At 34.2% G+C, this 20,661-nt stretch overlaps 1 protein-coding gene across 1 annotated transcript in view; it reads right to left on the reverse strand.

The window, feature by feature from the left end:
* Positions 1-20,661, reverse strand: part of LOC107740220 (tyrosine-protein phosphatase non-receptor type 13-like) — a 74,918-nt gene that overhangs the window by 29,521 nt on the left and 24,736 nt on the right. Inside the window, exons 7-12 of the mRNA XM_016552567.1 lie at positions 18,209-18,769; positions 6,471-6,563; positions 4,036-4,126; positions 1,206-1,404; positions 335-409; positions 75-249 (exon numbers count right to left, since the gene is read on the reverse strand). Of these exons, the coding sequence (XP_016408053.1) occupies positions 75-249; positions 335-409; positions 1,206-1,404; positions 4,036-4,126; positions 6,471-6,563; positions 18,209-18,769 (1,194 nt within the window). The remainder of the gene's footprint in view (positions 1-74; positions 250-334; positions 410-1,205; positions 1,405-4,035; positions 4,127-6,470; positions 6,564-18,208; positions 18,770-20,661) is intronic.

The following is a 20,661-nucleotide window of genomic DNA, read 5'->3' on the forward strand; positions in this document are numbered from 1 at the left end:
AAAGGTAGGCAATGTATTTTAACATGGTTCCAATGTGCATTTAATCACAGTTTAAAAGGAGATGTTTTATGCACCTTTAAGGTAGGCAAGACTGAATAGATGGTGCTCCACCAGTCCAATGTGAGCTACGACCATGTCCAAAACGTCCTTACAGACCGCCTTCACATCGCAACACAGCTCCAACTTCTGCCCATTCAGCAAGACCAACCCCACCTTCCTCTGACTCTCCTCCACCTTCCCACGCTTGTTCTGTTGAAACACATGCAAAAATTATAAATGCATACATATGCACAAATACAAAGCAGTATAAAGCAAAGCAGATTAGCTGTCTTACCATTATGGATGAAGGAACGGTTAAAACCACAGTTGGCTCGCTGCTCATCCTCACAAACTCGGGGCCAAACAAACTCTACAACAAGAACAAATACCTTTTTAAAACGTCCAACAGAGTTAAACTTAGTTTTAGTAACAATTCAAAGTGATTCGGCTTTCTCATTCAGAAAAGCTATATATCATTTACAATGTATCATCTTAAGTCAAACTGAATTATTTTATGTTTGCATCATTTACACTACAACTTGCATAAACTGAATTCAATCTGAATTAAGTTGTATTTTATTTTTTCAGCTTTGCATCATTCACGCTTAATCATGCTTAAAGTAAATATGAATTCAATTGAGCATGGATTACTTAATGCCAGTTATAGTGTAAATAATGCAAAGCTAAAGTGAATTAAATGTGAATTCAGATGAACTGAATTGTTATTTTATTCACAATGTAACATGCATTAAGTGAAATAAATCTGAATGCACTTTTAGCATATTCAATTTGAATTCAGTTCTGGATTATTTTATCCTTTGTCATTAACACTAATTTGCATAAACTGAATTCAATGTGAATTCAGTCCGAATTCAGTTGACCTTGATTTCTTTTGCTTTACCTCAATCATGCTAAAACCTGCATAAATAAGCATTCAGTTGAATGCAATTACTTCATGAAAGTTATAGTGTGGATGACATGTATCTGAAGTGAATCCATCTGAATCTAGATGATCTGGATTACATTATTTTTGGATTATTCATAATGCAATATGCATAAAGTGAATTCAATCTGAATTCAGTTAAATTGGATTACTTCATCTTTTGCTATTAACACTATAACTTGTATAATGTGAATTCAATCTGAATTCAGTTGCACTGTATTACTTTAGATTTGCGTGGATGGAGGCCTGCTTCCAAAGGACTGCTGTGAAGGGGCTCCGCCAGGTCCAGTATGGAGGCGCGGGGGTCTTCACCAGGATAGACAGAGGCTCTAGACAGCCGGGCCTGGAGCCTGTGTAAATCTTCCTGATGCTGGATCAGAAGTTCTGTGCCCAACAGCTCATCCTGACCCGCCTCAAAAAGTCTGGACACAAACCAGGATGGTGTTTGTAAGTGTAGTAATTCAGTGCATTTTCACTGCTTACATCACCTTTGATTTCAGCTAAGAAATCAGTTATTTTTGTTTCAAAAATATTTGCACACTTCAATATTCAGATCATAATTTGGAAAGGTGAAAATGAATCCCTTAAAATTAATATAAATAATAATAGGAGTGGAAAATTAAATTTGCTAGTAGAATGAGCATGAAGCGTTGTGTGTTACGTCAGCACACTGGCATGCCACCCAACAGCAGAGCCAGCTGGTTGCTGTGGGTGACCCATGGCACAGCTCTCCGCCTTGGGCATCCTCATGGAATCAATTACTGAACTCTGCCCCAACCAAAACCTGCTCTACACAACAGCAGCACCTGGAAACCATCGTCATGACTGCATCACTGCCAACATCTACTGCAGCGAAGATCAATGTTGGGTAGTTCACCTGGTTAACCAGCAGGGGGAGGACTAGAATCACTGACGTAATGAGAAATATTTTAGATGGGAGTATTTACACTGACTTTAGGGGGTTTGCCAGGGAAAGTAAGAATAAAATGCAACAAAAGCTGCTGGGAGATCACTGGAAAAGCTGTTAATAGGCAGAGAAAGAGGGAAAACAGTGGGATATCAAAATGCAAAGTATCTAACATAAACTGGCCTTACGATTATGACAATAATGACGACATAATTTAAACACTCATTTTTACATTTATAAGCAGCACACTTTTTCCGTAATCTGAATAACACACAGACAGACCTTAAAAGTTATATTTGCTAGGACAGCCTGTAGGCGCAATGATTTTCATATTAAGACACTAATATTTACTGCATACTTCCTTTAACTCCCACAGAAACCTGCTGACATTTAATTGACATGTGAAGCATTATTTGGCTGATTTATGAGCCTTTAAAATTGTGAGATCGACTTAAAGTGTGTTCAGAATGACATTTCTCACAATATTTGTTAAGATTTTATGGCTTGAACATATGCTATGACATATCACTGTCATCTACAGTTTTAAAGCAAATTATAAATACTACACACTAACCCAAGTCTTACTCCTAAAAGCAGGAAAAAAATATTTGCATCACTTTTACCTTTGAGGATGTGCCCATAAGGAGGTTTATTTTGTTCTGTTCGTATCATTTCTGGGGACAATTTTGTCCCCAAAGTATAAGTAAAGCCACACACACACACACACAGTTGTCTTGTAACCACAACTAAACTTGAACAGGATGTAAGGAAATGAACTCAGCAGGGACGATTTCTTCATTAGGGTCGCATACGTGTGAAAGGGAAGGATTTTTTTTCTATCACATTCAACCTTAGCTGTCACTGTTCTAGACTGTCCTGCCTTTGGAAATAAAGTCCAATCAGCGTCAAGTTATGTTCTGTGGAGTACTGCCCCTTTTTTGGGCGATTTCACTGTGGCCAAGAATCGCCCAGACTGTTCTCATAGACTTCCATACAAAGACTTTTTTTTTTCTTCGAGAACTGCAGGGACTGCAATGCAATCTCTATGTGTTTTCCGGGAGGGCGAGCACTAACGTGCTTTTGTCATCATATGCAAACTTAACTTGTGCAATGATTGGTGGGTACAAACATACCTCTATTAATTATCTTTAAGCTGAAGTCAGGACTGTCTGTATGGCCTGAATAAAGCAAACAGTAACTTACCAGTAAAGTTTTAATGGATGACGATTGTAATGGAGGTAAAGACGATTACAGTGACATACAGGGGTCGTACATTATTAGATGCGCGAGTCCGTTATTATTACAATGCAAATAAACAAACCGTGTATGTGCACCCTCTGATAGCTTTTTGCATGAGCACATTCAGTATGGTCACATGTCTGGCAAGTGTTTTATAATGGACACTGAAGAAGTGTGTTCTTATAGGAGTTTGTGATGGTCAGTGGTGTTTATATACATATGGGCATCAACACTCACTCTGACAGAGGAACTGTTCACTGGTGATGTTGAGATCGCCACATTTCTTCAGATCGCCACATTTGACAAATTCAGAATTTTTATATTTGCTTTTTTAATTTGTGTTTTGCTCCGTTTAATAATTCTGAATGGATCCGTATATATCTATATACAGTCTGGTTACTGGTATAGTAGTCTGTTGGCATCTCCGTGTGGTCCTGTTTGATATTGCAGCTTGACTTATAGTTATTTATATATGTACAGAAAATGCTCTAAACAAATGTAACGTATTTTTTCCTCACAGTTTTTGCTGTTGCACTGTATACATACATTTTGAATTATGAAAATTTAAAAATGTTGTAATTTATCTTGAAAAAAGCTTGCAGGAAATATAGTTTTGTGGGAATCATCCTCAATCTTGAACATTTTTTAAAAAATGTTTAGGTCTTAATACTTTTCCTTTTGTTATATTGGGACAAATCATACCGGGATGTATGCTAAAATTGTTAGATGTGGCGCCCTACCTAGAACATTTTCCACAAGCCGCCACCGGAACTCAGGAAGGGTTTAGATTATTATTAACTTGGGCTGGGGTCCACAACCACAAAAGACCTCAAAAGGGGGGTTAGTACAGACAGGACGTGCATGACTGATCAACACAAAGCAGAAAACAGAGAAAAAGAGAGAATACCTGTGTCTCTGTGCACTGCTGAGCGAAACGCCATCATGTTCTGCCAGGCCGACCTGAGAGCTGTATCGCCTCAAATCTTCTGGCTTCTTAGCTGTTGGTGTACAGAAGAAAGTTGTGAAATGAAAGTATGTAAAGTACAGTGGTGTGAAAAAGTGTTGGCCCCCTTCCTGATTTCTTATTTTTTTGCATGTTTGTCACACTTTAATGTTTCAGATCATCAAACAAATTTAAATATTAGTAAAAGATAACACAAGTGAACACAACATGCAGTTTTTAAATGAAGGTTTTTATTATTAAGTGTTTACTTGTGTTATCTTTGACTAATATTTAAATTTGTTTGATGATCTGAAACATTAAAGTGTGACAAACATGCAAAAAAACAAGAAATCAGGAAGGGGGCCAACACCTTTTCACACCACTGTATGTGCCTTGCACAGTACAGTAATATGCGAATCAAAGCATTTTTTATGTCCCCTACATGAACCGGATGGTCATCAGTGAGTGAATTCAAATGACACCCACCCACATTCATCTAAAGTGTTGAAATGGTCATGGTATTATGAGATGCGATGACTCACACTGCATTCATAAATGCTGTTACGGTCTTATGTCTCAGTCTAACTATTAAATAAAAAAAATTTTTAAATAAAATTTTAAAAAATATATATATATAATATAATAATATATATATTATTTTTTTTTTTTTACATAGTAAAGTTATTTTTATTTTTTTTAATCGTATAAAAGGGCTTTAAATAAAAACAACTGTAAAATGTATTCAGGGTTGACTGGTAAAAATTGACTCCGTGAAAAAAAAAGTGTGAAGTAATATAATTTCCTGAGAGAACTTAAACCAGCAGAATTTAACAAAATATGTTTAAAAGATCATTTTGACTTGAATAAAATATGACCGAAACAGTGCCAAGTAGATTACTAACAAACTGTAGTATATTACTGATTATAAATTACATAAGAGAAATTGTAGTTAGTAATAGGGCTGGGTAAAAAATATCAATATCTCAATATTAATTGATTCTCATTTTTATGGAACAATATCGATTCTTAAATCCCAAGAATCGATTAGTCTAGCCTGTTTTCAGTTAATGGACGGAACGTTGAAGGGCACTTCCCATCCAATATATCGCAATAAGCATTGTGCGTTGGTACTTTTAATATGAAACAAAGTCTCAAAATTTTAAATTCTGTCCAAACTGTAGAGAGGGGCATTTTGCTAAATATATGCAGCATATAACATATTCATTGTACTGTTCTTCAATGTTTAATTTATGTTTGAATAAATTCATCAAGTTTTTATGACAGCCACCAATATTTATATTTCAAAAAAACAAATTGTAGAAATATTATGTAATTGTAACTTTATTATTTTAAAACTTCATTAAGTGTAATTTTAACAAATCAGTCAGTTTTAACCTCAATATTATAGTAATGTAGTGATTCTCATTTTTATGGAACAATATCGATTCTTAAATCCCAAGAATCGATTAGTCTAGCCTGTTTTCAGTTAATGGACGGAACGTTGAAGGGCACTTCCCATCCAATATATCGCAATAAGCATTGTGCGTTGGTACTTTTAATATGAAACAAAGTCTCAAAATTTTAAATTCTGTCCATTGTATTGCAGTACTCAAACAATAAATGCCATTTTGGCGCTGTTTAATGTGGAGTGACAGATCGCTGTAGCGCCTCAGTTCAACAGACGCGGCAACGCGTAGCGCACGTGAACTGATCATCTCCTCCACATTAATACCAGTTTCAGCACAAAATAAACATGACTAAACATCCGAAGGTAAGTTAAAAGAAAGAGTACAACTTTACAATCTGTATCCTGTCTCATGTAATCGCTCAATCAGTGTTTCCTCCGCACAAAGACATAATCGATATTGAATCGAATCGGTAATCAAATCGAATCAGTAATCGAATCGAAAGCTTGTGAATGAGAATCGAATCGAATCGTGAAATTTGTGTCAAAACCCAGCCCTAGGTAGTAACATAATCTGTTGGATTACACACATTAGGTAATGTATTCTCACTACGTTTTGATTACTTTTAGATTACTTTTGACCTAACTTGTAAGAAAATATTTTCCATTCTTTGTTATAAACATTAAATAGTGCATTAAACATGAAATTACGCCAAGGTTTCCCAAACTGTGGTTCGTGAGGTGATGAAAACCTAATAAATACTTGAATCATAAAATGTCAAATTAAACTAATTGTGTGGCCTTTCCATTTTCTGTGTAATTATAGTCACCTGACTAGTGGCTGGTGTGTGCAATTCAACAAAATTGGAAGACTTTCCAAATGTACATGAGCGGGAGGATTTTTTTTTTTTTTTTTAAAGGATGTAAACACTGGACCTAGAAATGAAGAGTTCAAAAATAAAAACACAGAGACTGATGAGGTCATTAGTACAACCTTGTCTGTAGTCGGGGTCTGATGAGGTCACTGAGGGGCTTTCGCTGGAGGAGCTGTAGTCGCTGTGGTATCTTCTGTGAGTATGCAGCGGATCTGAAAATGAAGATTCACACGAAACAAAACAACATTCATAAAATTCAAATTCTTGTAAATTCCACTTTGTAAGAATTCAGCACAGCACATTCAAATACTTGAGTTAATGTGTTAATCTTATTTTTTGAGAATATCAGAGACCGCACTGCTCTCACCTTGTATTATATTATTAAAAAGAGCACTTCTTGTTTTCTAAAACATTCGTGTCACACTTATGTCCATGGAACAAAACTGCTTCTATGTCCCCAAGACCCAATGAATGAGAAAACTTATCCTCATATTCTCAGACATGGTCTGTTATTATCATAGTAAACACGGACACTGGAAACTGTGTTACAGATTATTTCCATCATTATGAGCACCGATGGGAGTTCAGAAATGTGCTGAGGGAGTCATTAAAGAGCTTCCAAATAATCTTACAGTATTTAATCATGTACGCTTTTGGTATGAACATGCATACAAAGCATGTTCTTTAAAGCGTCATGTTTTATGATCTTGAATGAAGGTATGTGCACAGCAGTGACGTTGAAGGCCTTCAGGGGAAATAAAACAACATCAGCAAATCACACCTGAGTTTATCCAAATAACCTGGATGGCTGTTTTGGTTTAGAAGTGAGATTGGCCAACTGAGTGGCAAATACTGAAAGCTGTACAGTACACAGAATGATTGAATCCAGTAAAGTACAGTGAGTCTTCACTGTAGATCTTCAAAAACACTGAAGAATTGTATGAACACCATACGGTAGTCATTTATCTGTCGGAGTGCTTAGTTTTCAAACAAGAAACCTTTACAATTGAAGACCCAAGACCTCAAACCTGATAAAACCACTTCAGGCTGATTCAATAAATGTTAACTAAGCTGTGGATTAACAAGTGACAGAACTGAGGAACCCGAATAATACTGATAAAAATAAGATAAAAATCACCAATATACAAATAATTTTCATATAGCTTATGATGTAATTATATATTTTTATTCTAAAATGTAATTTTATTTGAATTAAAAATTTATATATATATATATATATATATATAGTATTTAAAGTAATACCAATATTAATTCAAATATTAAATTATCAAATTATGTAAACACATATACATGCATATGAAAAACATTACTAGAAAATGTATATATTATACACTAATTCATTCATTTTAAATCAAATAAAATTATATTAAAGTACAGTAATAATAAAAATATAAATTAAGTAAATAAACATATTAAAGGCACAATATGCAAGATTTTTTGATTAAAATATCCAAAAACCACTAGAACAGTGTTCGCCCTCTAGCGGCGAAAAATTACATATTGTGTCTTTAAATATTAAATGTGTGTATATATATACGAGCACTTCTCCTTTGCCGAGATAATCCATCCTCCGCACAGGTGTGGCATATCAAGATGCTGATTAGACAGCATGATTATTGCACAGGTGTGCCTTAGGCTGGCCACAATAAAAGGCCACTCTAAAATGTGCAGTTTTACTGTATTGGGGGATCCGGGGGGGTCCGAAAACCAGTCAGTATCTGGTGTGACCACCATTTGCCTCACGCAGTGCAACACATCTCCTTTGCATAGAGTTGATCAGGTTGTTGATTGTGGCCTGTGGAATGTTGGTCCACTCCTCTTCAATGGCTGTGCGAAGTTGCTGGATATTGGAAGGAACTGGAACACGCTGTCGTGTACGCCGATCCAGAGCATCACAAACATGCTCAATAATGGGTGATATGTCCGGTGAGTATGCTGGCCATGCAAGAACTGGGATATTTTCAGCTTCCAGGAATTGTGTACAGAAATATATATTTGACTTTTGATTTCTGAAATTAATAGCAGTTTTCATTGCTATTCATTTTAAATTGTTTCTTAAATTAGTTTGTTCGATTAAATGGTTTATGTTAGGTTGGTCTAACATCTTCCCCTTAAGATATACTATAGTGCCTATCTGTTTGTTCTCAGTCAAATTATTCCCCAGTTTGCATTTCCAAACCAAGCTCAGGTAGGAAAATCTGAAACATTGACTCAGCTTTACTCAGTGATGTAATGCACGTACACACATACACTATCTAAACTACGACTGAAGCTTGACAGCATACCCCGTGTGTGGTGCATTACCTCTGTGCACTATTTGACAAGTCTGTCAGAACCAGAAAATCGAGTCCATGCACTTCAATTACTCAATGCTACATATTTAGCATTAACAGAATTCCTGAAGAATTTCTCAAGTCAGGAGTTTCGGAAAGACAAAAATACACAAGAACAATGAAGCTTTCGCGTCTCATGCTCGACTGACTGCTCTCCTCAGTAAACAATTAGTTCAACCTCGAGTGAAACTTCTAAACAATGACAATTATGTAAAGCAATCAAACAGTTCCACGTAAAGACACTGGTGCAAATGCAACCACTCGTCTTTCTCTGAAACCGCCTTGAAATGTTGAAAGATGTTTAAACAGTTGGATAAATTCAGTGAACCAACCAGTCCCACTGACTTGAATGAAACCACATGCTCATGGAGGAAATAGACAAATAAACAGAAAAACTAAATTAAAAAAAGGGGAAAAAAGCCTAATAAATATAAATGTAAAATATAAATAATAGCAATAACAATACATTTTTTATTATTTTTTATGTATTTACTTATTTTGTTATTATTTATTTATAGGGGAAATATTATTAGTAATTTCCATTCTTCCCTAAATTATACTGTATATTGTAGTCATTTTTGTACAATAATTTTTTAACAGTACAACATATATTAATATTATGCATACTTTATAATTAGTGCATCACAATGCAAAAAGAAAAAACAACTCTTATAAAATAATCCTAAAACAAGCTGAAATTAATTTAAAATTATTTACTTAAAAATCTATTTAAAATAATCACTTCCTTTTTTGAAATAACACATAACTTGGCCATGTTCTTTTATTAGATTTACTCTGCAATGCTTGTCTACAAAAAACCCAGGGAGGAGGACCTGGCACTCCTTGGAAGGGTTGTTAAAAACCACTGTAGGAACACAAACCAAGACACATACTAAACAAAACACAAAAACAGACACGCATACACATTCTACTTTGACTACAATGGAAAACGCTGCCCACACAGTGCAGTTATCAGAGGCCGGTGAGAGTGAGTCACTCAACACAAACACACAGCGTATCACCAGAGCGGCCCATGACAACATCCGCAGCACTGGAGGTATGAGAGCACGTCTGCTAAAAGCCTCTGAAGGCAAGGAGCTGTCGCATTAACTACCTCGAGTGTGCGCTTTCTCTCAGCTCATAATGTATTTTACAACTCTTTTTGTAGAGCAAAAATCTGTGAAATGGACCGAAAAAAGGAGGAGTGCATTAGAGAGCAGGATAGTGTGTTCTGTCACAGGCTGCACGCATCACGTCATGTCATACAAATCAATTTTCTGCTGTTTTTCATGCCACTTTGCAGATGTGAGATCATTCTAGAGAAAATACATCTGGATCGACGCCAAACACAAGCTGAACGATAAAGCTGAGATCTGCCAAATTAATGAGATCATTTTTTTGATGCCTCGACACAGAGCTCTATGCAGTTTTACACACTCCTGTGTCAATAATGGACCATATTTATGGGTCATATTTATCTGGAATGCCTCATTTATGAAAAATTCTGTGTAAATTGTTTGTAAAATTATTCATTCAAATGTGACAACATAACGCAAGAATGGTGTTTACATGGATTTACATGGAAATTTGTTCTGCTCAAGGTTCATGAATGGCCTAATGTTGTACTGTTGTGTAATCTGGTGTTGACTGTTCAGCCAAAAAATATGAAAATATGCATTATATGAATAATATTCAGTGGCCAAAAAGGTACAAAAAAGATAGTTGATTAAAAGTGATCCCAAAATAAATAAAATCAAATAAAAATTAATTAAAATTAAATTAAATTAAATTAAAATACAATTAAAATTAAATTAAATTAACATAACATAAAATAAAAAGGCCAAAAAGTTACAAAAAAGATGATGTTGATTAAATGTGATCCCAAAATAAAAATGTTATTAAATTAAATTAAATTAAAAAATTAAATTTAATTAAATTTAATTAAATTTAACATAACATAACATAACATAACATAAAAAGGCCAAAAAGGTACAAAGATAATGTTGATTAAATGTGATCCCAAAATAAAATAAAATTAAATTAAATTCAAATTACATTTAAATTAAATTAAAATAAAATTAACATCACATAAAATAAAATAAAAAGGCCAAAAAGGTACAAAAAAGATAGTTGATTAAATGTGATCTCAAAATAAAATTAAATAAAATTAAATAAAATTAAATAAAATTAAATTAAATTAAAATTAAAATAAATTAACAAAATAAAAAGTCCAAAAAGGTACAAAAAGATAATGTTGATTAAATGTGATCCCAAAATTAAATTTAATTTAATTTAATTTAATTAAATTTAATAATAAAATTTAATAAAATTTAATTAAATTTAAAAACAAAACAAAAAAACAAACAAATAAATTAAATAAAATATTGCAGCCATGCACATTCACAGTTAAATATCCAAAAGTTTATATACCTATAAACCAATAAATAAATAAACAAACAAACAAACAATTAAGCCAATAACCAATACGGGACTGAAAAGTATTCAGTGGTTAAAAAAGTACTGAAAGGTCACAATGATTAGATGTTGACAAATAACATTGTCCACTTTTATTGGACAAACATCTGCAAATGAAGGGCAGAACAGATGGTCTCCCAGTGGATGCTGGATCTCAACTGTTGGGTCTGTGATGACCTCAGATCTTGTAAGTCGGCCACCAGAAGCTCAGAGGATCACTACGTGCAAGTGGACAGGTCACAAACATCAACGCCACCGCAGCATCTTCTGCCAAATCATTTTTCAGGCTGGAAAACACCCACATTTAGGCTTATTCCATTGTTTTCTCTTTTCCCTACACTCCTCTTCCCAATCCTGCTTGCTCTTCCATCACTTCCTCATGTTCCTTGCCTATTTCCAGTCATTTTTTTTTTCTCAACAGTCTCCTCTGATCTTGATGTTCTAGAGGCCCAGGGCAGTTTAGACTCATATACTTGTGATTTTTGCCACCGAAAGCCCTACAAGCAAATGGATTTCAAGTTAAAAAAGACATAAAAACTAAAGAAGAGAAAATGAATGGGGTAATTACAGCCTGATGAGGACAGAAAGCACAAAAGGGTTTCAGGACTGAGGTGGTCTTCATTAGAGCTGAAGAGGTTCGTTCATTAGAGTTACTTTGCTTCGCGCTGATTTTAAGAGGAAGGTCAGAGTTTTATAAGCAAAGTGGAAAAAGCTTTCATTCCATCAAGACAGAGTTCTGACTTGCGTATTCTCTTGTGTGTTTACTTTATTTTTCAAAAGACATGCAACAGCCTCAGGGCGTGTGGTTTTGTAGCAAAAACTTACTCGGAGTTGCTCTTTAAGTCTACGACAAATAATTTTTTTCCCTTCCAGATATACTGTTTCATAAGAACATGCATATAATAAATCCTACAAACATGGTATAGAGGATGACAAGCTTAGAATGTTATAAACAAATTGTAAACAAAAAATAAATATTATGTATATTTACACAGTATGACATCTTTAGAAAGAAAGAGATTTAAAATGTATGAATTTCATTGCATTAAATAACAAAATGTTAAACCAAGTGACATCTGCAAAGAAATGATGCTACAAATTTTCTCAGAATTAATTAACCCGTTATTTTGCAAATACTTTTAACATAAAATATCATTTTACTTTAATGACGTTTCTTTAGGTCCGACTAGAAATTGTCCAAATATTTTTAGTTCACCCATAAATAAAAATTTTGCCATCATTTACTCACCCTAAAGTTGTTCCAAACCTGTATGAGTTTATTTCTTCTGATATTTTCTTCTGAAGATATTTTGAAGAATGTTGGTAACCAAAAAGTTGCTGGTAGCCACTGATTTTATATAGTATTTTTTTTCCATACTATAGAAGTCAATGGCTACCAGCAACTGTTTGGTTACCAACCTAACAGAAGAAAGAAGCCAACCAAACACACCCAAGCAGAAAAAACTAATTCATAAGAAAATATCATAAGAAGATAACTAACACAAAAGAAGATATTTTGAAGAATGTTGGTAACCAAAAAGTTGCTGGTAGCCAATGATTTTATATAGTATTTTTTTCCCATACTATGGAAGTCAATGGCTACCAGCAACTGTTTGGTTACCAACATTCTTCAAAATATCTTCTTTTGTGTTCAACAGAAGAAAAGAAACTCATGAGGGCGAATAAATGATTTTCATTTTCATTTTTGGGTAAACTGCCCCTTTAATGTTGAACAGTATATCTATTGCTCTATTATTTGAATGAATAGATTATTTATAGAATGTTCAATTTAAAGATTGTCATCTTACATAAACTTTACAATTTCAAGTTTAAGCCAGATTTCTTTAAGTGTCTCTCACATTAACTGTGTCTTATGACTCTTGATGTAGAATTAAAAGAGTCTCTCTCAACAGATATGTCCAAAATGACACACACACTGGTAAACAGTAGATAAGTAGAACTCTCTAAATCTGATCTCAGGAGAAAGCTCAACTCCTCCGAGAGCTGTAGATATGCATGGTGTTGGGATAGATAAGATCTGATCAGATCCTCACTGTGAAACTACAAGTAGATAAGATCATGACAGGTCACAAAGCAGATGTCTTAACACCGAAGAAATGCTCCATAGCAGGAAGACCTGTGGAATGAAGAAGTGGTGGAGTTTTACGTGTGATCTGGGAAGTGTCTCCACATCTCAGAGTTTCCTGAAGCTCTAGTTGAGCGTGGGAGTAATCTTTGAAAAGCTTTTAAATCCAAATGACCTTTGACCTGCAGGGTGAGAGATCGCCCATAAAGTGTAATCCACACAGATGGACTGAGCTTTAACATGAAATAATCTCTTTCCGCTCTCATCCCTCTCTCTTATTATCAGGATATGCAGTGACAATCGGACCCAAAAGATCCTGAGTAATTCTACTCGCAAATGTCTCCTATAAAGCACAACAAAGCAGACCAAACACACGAGACCTGACCGCAAGTAATGGACAGTTTCTCAAGGGAAAGGCACATGTCTTCAATTACTGTCTGTAGGGTCAGCAAACTCCAAAACGGCCGATGCACCTTGACTTTAATATATATATATATATATATGTTTAGAGCAGAGTTCCCTGAATGAGAAACAAAGAGCAGAGGAGTCGAGATAGAAGTGCAAATCTGAATCAAATAAAAATCACATAAGAATGCATAATTCATATAATAATAAAAAATTCATTATTCATGAAATTCATTATTCTATAGATGAGTGAATCTAATTAAAACATGTCAGTCATATTTAACTTTACATTAAAAAAGAACAATATTACATAATTAAGGTTTTTGCTACATGCTAAAAATACTGAAAGTTAAATAAGTTTAAAAAATTTAAATTTGCCAAAAATTTTGAAAAAATAAAATATGGAAATTTGCACCATGATTTTACCTAAAACATGTCAGTCATATTTAACTTAAAATAAAAAAAAGAACAATATTACGTAATTAAAGTTTTTGCTACATGCTAAAAATACTGAAAATAAAATAAGTTTTAAAAAAATGCAAATTTGCACCATGATTCTAATTAAAACATGTCAGTCATATTTAACCTTAAATTAAAAAAAGAATATTTCATAATTGAAGTTTTTGCTACATGCCAAACATTCAGAATAAAATAAAATAAGGATATTTGCACCATGATTCTGTGAATATTTTGTTCAAATTCATAATTGAGAGAAACAAAAATTACAAGAAAAAACAAGGGAAGCAAACAATAAATAAAATAAAATCGGGATCAGATGATGTGTGACGTGTGAATGAGAATCTTGTTCATGTGAATTCATAATTGAGAGAAACAAAAACTACAAAAAGCAAACAAACAAATATAAAATCTGGATCAGATGATTCAATGAGAATCATTCATAATTGAGAGACAAACAAACAAATAACCAGATGACCAACATAATTCAATGAGAAACTTGTTCAAATTCACAAGGCATGGTTTCTAAAGTTAAAAATTTGAGAGTGAAATTAAAGCTAGTGCACATATTTAAAACACACAGGTGACACTGAAATCCAACACGCAGGTTCTTTGGATTTTACAGCGTTACAAAGATGACAACTTCATATCAAACAGAAACGACAGAAAGAATGCAAAGCACAGCACTGGATGATGGCTTTTACACTACGGACCCTGAGAAAGAAAGCGATAAAGATGCACACTACAGAAGTGAGGAACACGCCATACAGAACAGGCTCCAAACAGCACATTTCTGTGCCTCAACAAATGATCTGTGCTCCATTACATTCATTCACAGCAAATGAAGGCAAAACAATCAAAATATGTGCTCTTCGCCATCATGCTTTGAGGGCTCTGCTCTAATGGGGCTGGACATTCCTTCTCTTCAGGACTGTGGGTAATGTGGCCCATTATTGTCAGGAAAATGAGTCTGGCTCATGTTTACACAAGCGGACGGACAGACAATCTTGTTTTCCCTCACAAGAGCAATATGATGGCACAGATTCATCTTACAATTCACTTTAGAGAACATATTATTGAAAACAGGATTTTTCCTGCTTTTTTGTAGCAAAAGAGTTCAGTATAACTGAATCTACGCTGCAAAAACCTAAAAATGTCACTGTTATTACATTATAACCATGACGACCTTCACATATGACTGCATAATAAACAAAACACTGAAGTTAGCCAACCAGGTCATTTACATAAGTCCAGTAGCAAAAAGGTTGTTTAATTCTGATTCTTACAGCAGATGGAAAGCACTTGTGAAAAACTAAATTGATGAATTTAGAAGTGTGTGAATTTGAAGTGTGTGTGTGTGTGTGTGTGTGTGTGTGTGTATAATTAGTATTAAAATAATTATACTACAAAATTAGCATATTTTCTCAAATAAAATACATTATTTTTTATTAAAAATAAATCTAAAGTCTTTTTGTTAAAAGAATAGCAATACAGTTATTAAAATAAACATTTAAATAATTGTTAAATATTGTCGTTTATTAAAATATAATATTTATATTAAAATAAATTATTAAATTATTAAAATAAAATTATTAAAATTTTTATTAAATTATTAAAATATTTATTAAATTATTAAAATAAAACAATTATTTAGATAATTCTTGAATAAGTTCTTAATATAACAAAATATAACATTTTTTATTTAAAAAAACATACTGTAATTACTAAAATAAAAAAATAGATATATATTTTTAAATAATGACTTATAAAAATAAAATAAAATACAATTATTAAAATAAAATTTAGATACAATTTTGCATAACATCTTAAAGTAAAATAAAAAAATAAAATCATTAAAATAAAATAATTATTTACATAATTCTTAAATAAGGTATTTTCATAAAATAAAATAATAAGAAAACACATTTACGTCATCCCCAACATTGCGTAGTCAGCTACTTTTTATTAGCTTGCAATGAACTTTTTCAAAAGGGTAGCTTGACTGATGTTTAACTACTTAAAATGAGCTTCCCCAACACTGGGGAGCAGTGGAAAGTTTTGAATGAAAAGCTAGCGGAAAATGGTGAGAGAGACCCAGAGAGAAGGAATGACTGAAAGAGAGAGAGTAAAAAACTTGCATAAGTATGTGAGCTTTGAAGGCCTAGAATTATACATCTCTAATTATTTCCAGGAATCTAAAGCCCTCAGCCAGTCTGAGTCATAAAGAACCTGGCAACACGCCGCACGCGCAAAAGCCACGCACAACCCATTCATAACCCTGCATTCACTCCCACCACACAAAGACACCTCAGAGCTCTGCGTGCCGCCAGATGCGTGACTTTGACTACACAGGAACTCAAAGCATAAGAAGAGCCCGAAGTTCATTTGAAACACACAAACACACACAATTCATGGTTGCTGCTGTATCTTCTGGTGGTTTTAACCACTGTTAACCAGCCTGGTTAAATCTGTCACATCAACTTAGATTTAGCTTTTGGCTTGAAGCTTGTAGAATTAAACAATTACTGCCATATGACTGAAACTGGTACAACTAGTTCAATTAGTAACTTCTCGTGATGTCACCACTATGCCATGTTAAGTTTCATTGAGCAACACAGGGTGAAATGTTTCGCTGGAACCTTTTGATTACACCAATTAGAATTACATCAGAGCTAGTCTCCGTCAGACAGTCCATTCACTGATCTGATTCATGCTGCACAAAAATGGCTGAAATCCCCAGTTCCATTCTGACAACTAGCTTTGCGCAACTCACAACAAACAAAGTCTTGTTGATAGAATGAGCTTGAGGAACAACTAATCCTCTGATCACAAAATCTCTAAAACGTTTCTGCAAATTTACAGAACCACAGACATTATTTGTATTTTCCACAATGCGTTTTTTTTTCTCCATGATGGAGTGATTCTCACAAAGCCTGACAACAAATGATTGGGTCATATTTAACCTCAAGATCATAAGAAAAAAATATAGAAATATATGAATATTTTGTAAATAGAAAATGAAGCATACTTGTCTGTAAGTTTTTTTTTTATGCTTTTGTAAAAAGTATTTTATGCTCTCAAAGCCTGCCTTTATTTGATCAAAACACAGTAATAGTGCGAAATATTATTACAATTAAAACTTTATAATATATATTAAAATGTACAATCCTTCAGAAATCATTCTGATATACTGTATTTATTTCCGCTCAAGAAATATTTCAATGTTGAAAACAGTCGTGCTGCTTAATATTTTTATGGAAACAGTAATATATATATATATGTGTGTGTGTGTGTGTGTGTGTGTGTGTGTGTATGTAAGTATGTGTATGTATGTATGTATGTATGTATGTATATACATATATATTTTTTTTTTGATGAATAGAGAAAATTTATTTCAAATATAAATCTTTTTAACATTATAAATATCTTAACTGTCACTTTTGATCAATTTAATGCATTCTTGCATAATAAAAGTGTTAATTTCTTTTAAAAAAGTATATTTTAATAATAAATATAGGGAAGCGAAAAAAACAACAATATTTTTTTTTTAATATATTTTCAGACATATTTTATACCCTAATTCTCTTTATCATTGTGTGTCCAGGAATTTTACTTTTACTATTCCAATTATTTTCAATTACGATTCTCCTTATGTAAAATAAAAAAAGAAATTTTTATGCCATACAAAGTCAAGAGTTACGTAGTACAAAAAAACTATTCATGCCGTAAAAAAAATAAATACTTTCAAAAGTATTTCCTAAAATTACGGTAATGACAATGATAATGAAAATATGCTTAACTGTCATGACAATAATATCACAATTCGAAATATATTATAAATTGGCTTCATTTTGTTTATGCAAAATATATTTTTTGTAAAACATGACTGGAACATTTTCTTGAGAGGTTTCCTTTGATTCTGTTTATTATTGTGGTATCAGTTGTTTTACATGTGTGAAAACAGATGATTTATGGCCATAATAATCTACAGTGTGTAGACTTCAGTGATAGTAAGAAAATCAGGCTATATAATACAACATCACCTCCGAGAACATACAAGTAACTCAGTATCAGTACTCACCATCCATGGCCTGTTTGAGCGCTTGCAGTTTCTTATGCTTCTCTCTGATGCGGTCGTAAGCGTTGTTGAACACTGAGCCGACGGACTGACTCGAATGGTGATGGGCCTTCCTGACATCTAGGCTCCCGAAGTCCACATAGCGAGAGTCCCCGGACTTGGAAGACGACTTGTGTCGACCGGCCGAGCATGTGCTCAGAGCGCTGCTGCCCCTGCGGGCGTCTTCCAGGGCCCCAAAGCGGAGCATATCCGGGTCAAGGCAGGCCAGGTCTGCTGAGGAGGCCCAGCTTTTGTTTCTCTGATGGGGGTGTGAACGCTGGTTCACCTCCATGGGTCGGTCGCGCTGCTGCAGTTGTTGTTGTTGGCGTTGCTGGTACAGTTCGGCAGAGGATTCGGACCCAGCGTGGTACTCTGAAGGGGGGTACTGACTGAGACCCTCGTCCGCTCTGACAAGGTCCTGGATGGGAAGAGAGCCCATAGAGCGACTGAGTCTGCGGTTCAGGTTGGCCTGCTCCTGGGTTCGGGTTCTATAACGCTCCAGCACACGATGGGCGGCACTACGGCCTAATTGGGTGAAGAAGAAAAAAAACACAAAAAAGGGTTAAATATCAAGAACTTGCATTAGTATAACGATGCATGATCCATGTTCAGGAATTTGGTGATCAGGAAACATTTCTTATTATTAATGTTGAAAACAGCTGCACTGCTTAATATTTTTGTGAATACATAATATTTTTTAACATTACGCTAAAGACGAATGAATGAAAAATTTGCTTAATAATGTCAATTGGCTTTATTTTGTTTATGCAAAATATATTTTTTATGAAGCATGACTGGAACATTTTTATTTGGCTCGTTTCGTAAGATTCACCCGTCGTTTATTATTGTGCTATCAACTATTGGTCATTTTACATGTCTGAAAACAGGTGGTTCTTGGCCATAATAATCTACAATGTCCAGACTTTGCGACAGTGAAAAATTTGGCTATATAGGACTACAACCTAATTGGTAATTGGTAAATAATATAATATAAAAAAATATATACAAGATATTAAATATAATAGAAATAATTAAATATAAATAAAAAATAATTTACTCATACTGAAGCTTTTTATTTATTACTCTCTTTTTTTTTGGTCTTTTTGTCACTTTTTTTTTTTTAAACAGCATGGATAAAAGATCAGAAGAAGATTATCCCCTGCATAAACATTATGGCATGTTGCGACAACTGTTATGCTAATTAAGAACCATATAGTTGTTTATTTGCAGTGTCTGTTTTGTTGAAGCACATGATTCGCTCATGTACGGTGCAAACATGCTAAACATTACCTAAAAATAAGGCAGAAAATTACCATTAAACAATTGTGGCTAGTAATAGCGCAATGCTAACTGCATCAGTAGTGCTTTTACTTGCATAAAAAGGAGCTGCAAATGCTAATGAAGCATTAATAAAGTCTCAGAAGCTCTCAAAAACCACATAAGGACAACCACAATGAAATTCAAACATTTACACTCTTATTTTGACCAACCTGAAACCGATACGATGCAGCTGTGCTACAGTGCTGCTATGCATTTTCTTAAGACAAACTAAGCAGGATTAGCATTGCTGCAGGTCTACTCTCCAGAAGCTAATGCTAGTGTGAACACACGTATACCCTGAGAACGTCAACAAACATTCAATTTACGAAATGAGAACAATGACAAAGTCTGAGACCACAGTTATTACTTTACTGCTGAGGTTTCATGACATCTGTAAAGCCAAAAATAAACCAGCGTGAAGTGAGTCACCATCTAGGCAGGCTTGTTTTCTCACATTATGACCCCGATGCGTGGCCAGATACAACAGCATGAAAACCAAACGCCCTACAGAACACACAGTAAAAAATAAAAAAAAACCCTGGGAAATATCTATTACTGATCAATGCCATGCCTCAGTTACATAACCGTCCGGTCGTGTTTGTGCTGCAGCACCGCTGAAAACACTGGCAAGATTTGGTCATATTTTCCAAAATGAAACACTCTGGTTTTGGTTTGTGGTGATGTGCTTGTCTAGATTCGGTTCAAACTCTTGTCTACGCACAGAGAGAGGACGAGAAGGAGTGAGAGACAGACAGAAGATAGATGGAGAGCGAAAGCAACGAGGGAGTTGGAAAGTTGGGAGAGGAACAGAGAAGAAGGGGAGAGAAAAGATGACAAGAAAGGAGAAAAAAATGTTCTTTGTTTGGCACATCATTAAACTATAAAGCATATGAAGTCTGAAGGAGAGATGAAAAAAACAGACAGAGAGCGAAAGAGAAGGCCAAGAGAATGTTAGTGAAGACTTAAAACACAGCTAGAATAAAACTATGTTCAAAATTAGAACAACTGCCAACTGCATACTACACGGTATATACTGTATGCCCTTTTGAAATGAAATTGAAGGTCAAGTCAGTGAGTTACTTGCTGTGTCTTTGTAA

This window comes from Sinocyclocheilus rhinocerous, unplaced genomic scaffold, assembly GCF_001515625.1.
Source record: "Sinocyclocheilus rhinocerous isolate Xijiao unplaced genomic scaffold, SAMN03320098_v1.1 scaffold405, whole genome shotgun sequence".
NCBI classification, from domain to species: domain Eukaryota; kingdom Metazoa; phylum Chordata; class Actinopteri; order Cypriniformes; family Cyprinidae; genus Sinocyclocheilus; species Sinocyclocheilus rhinocerous.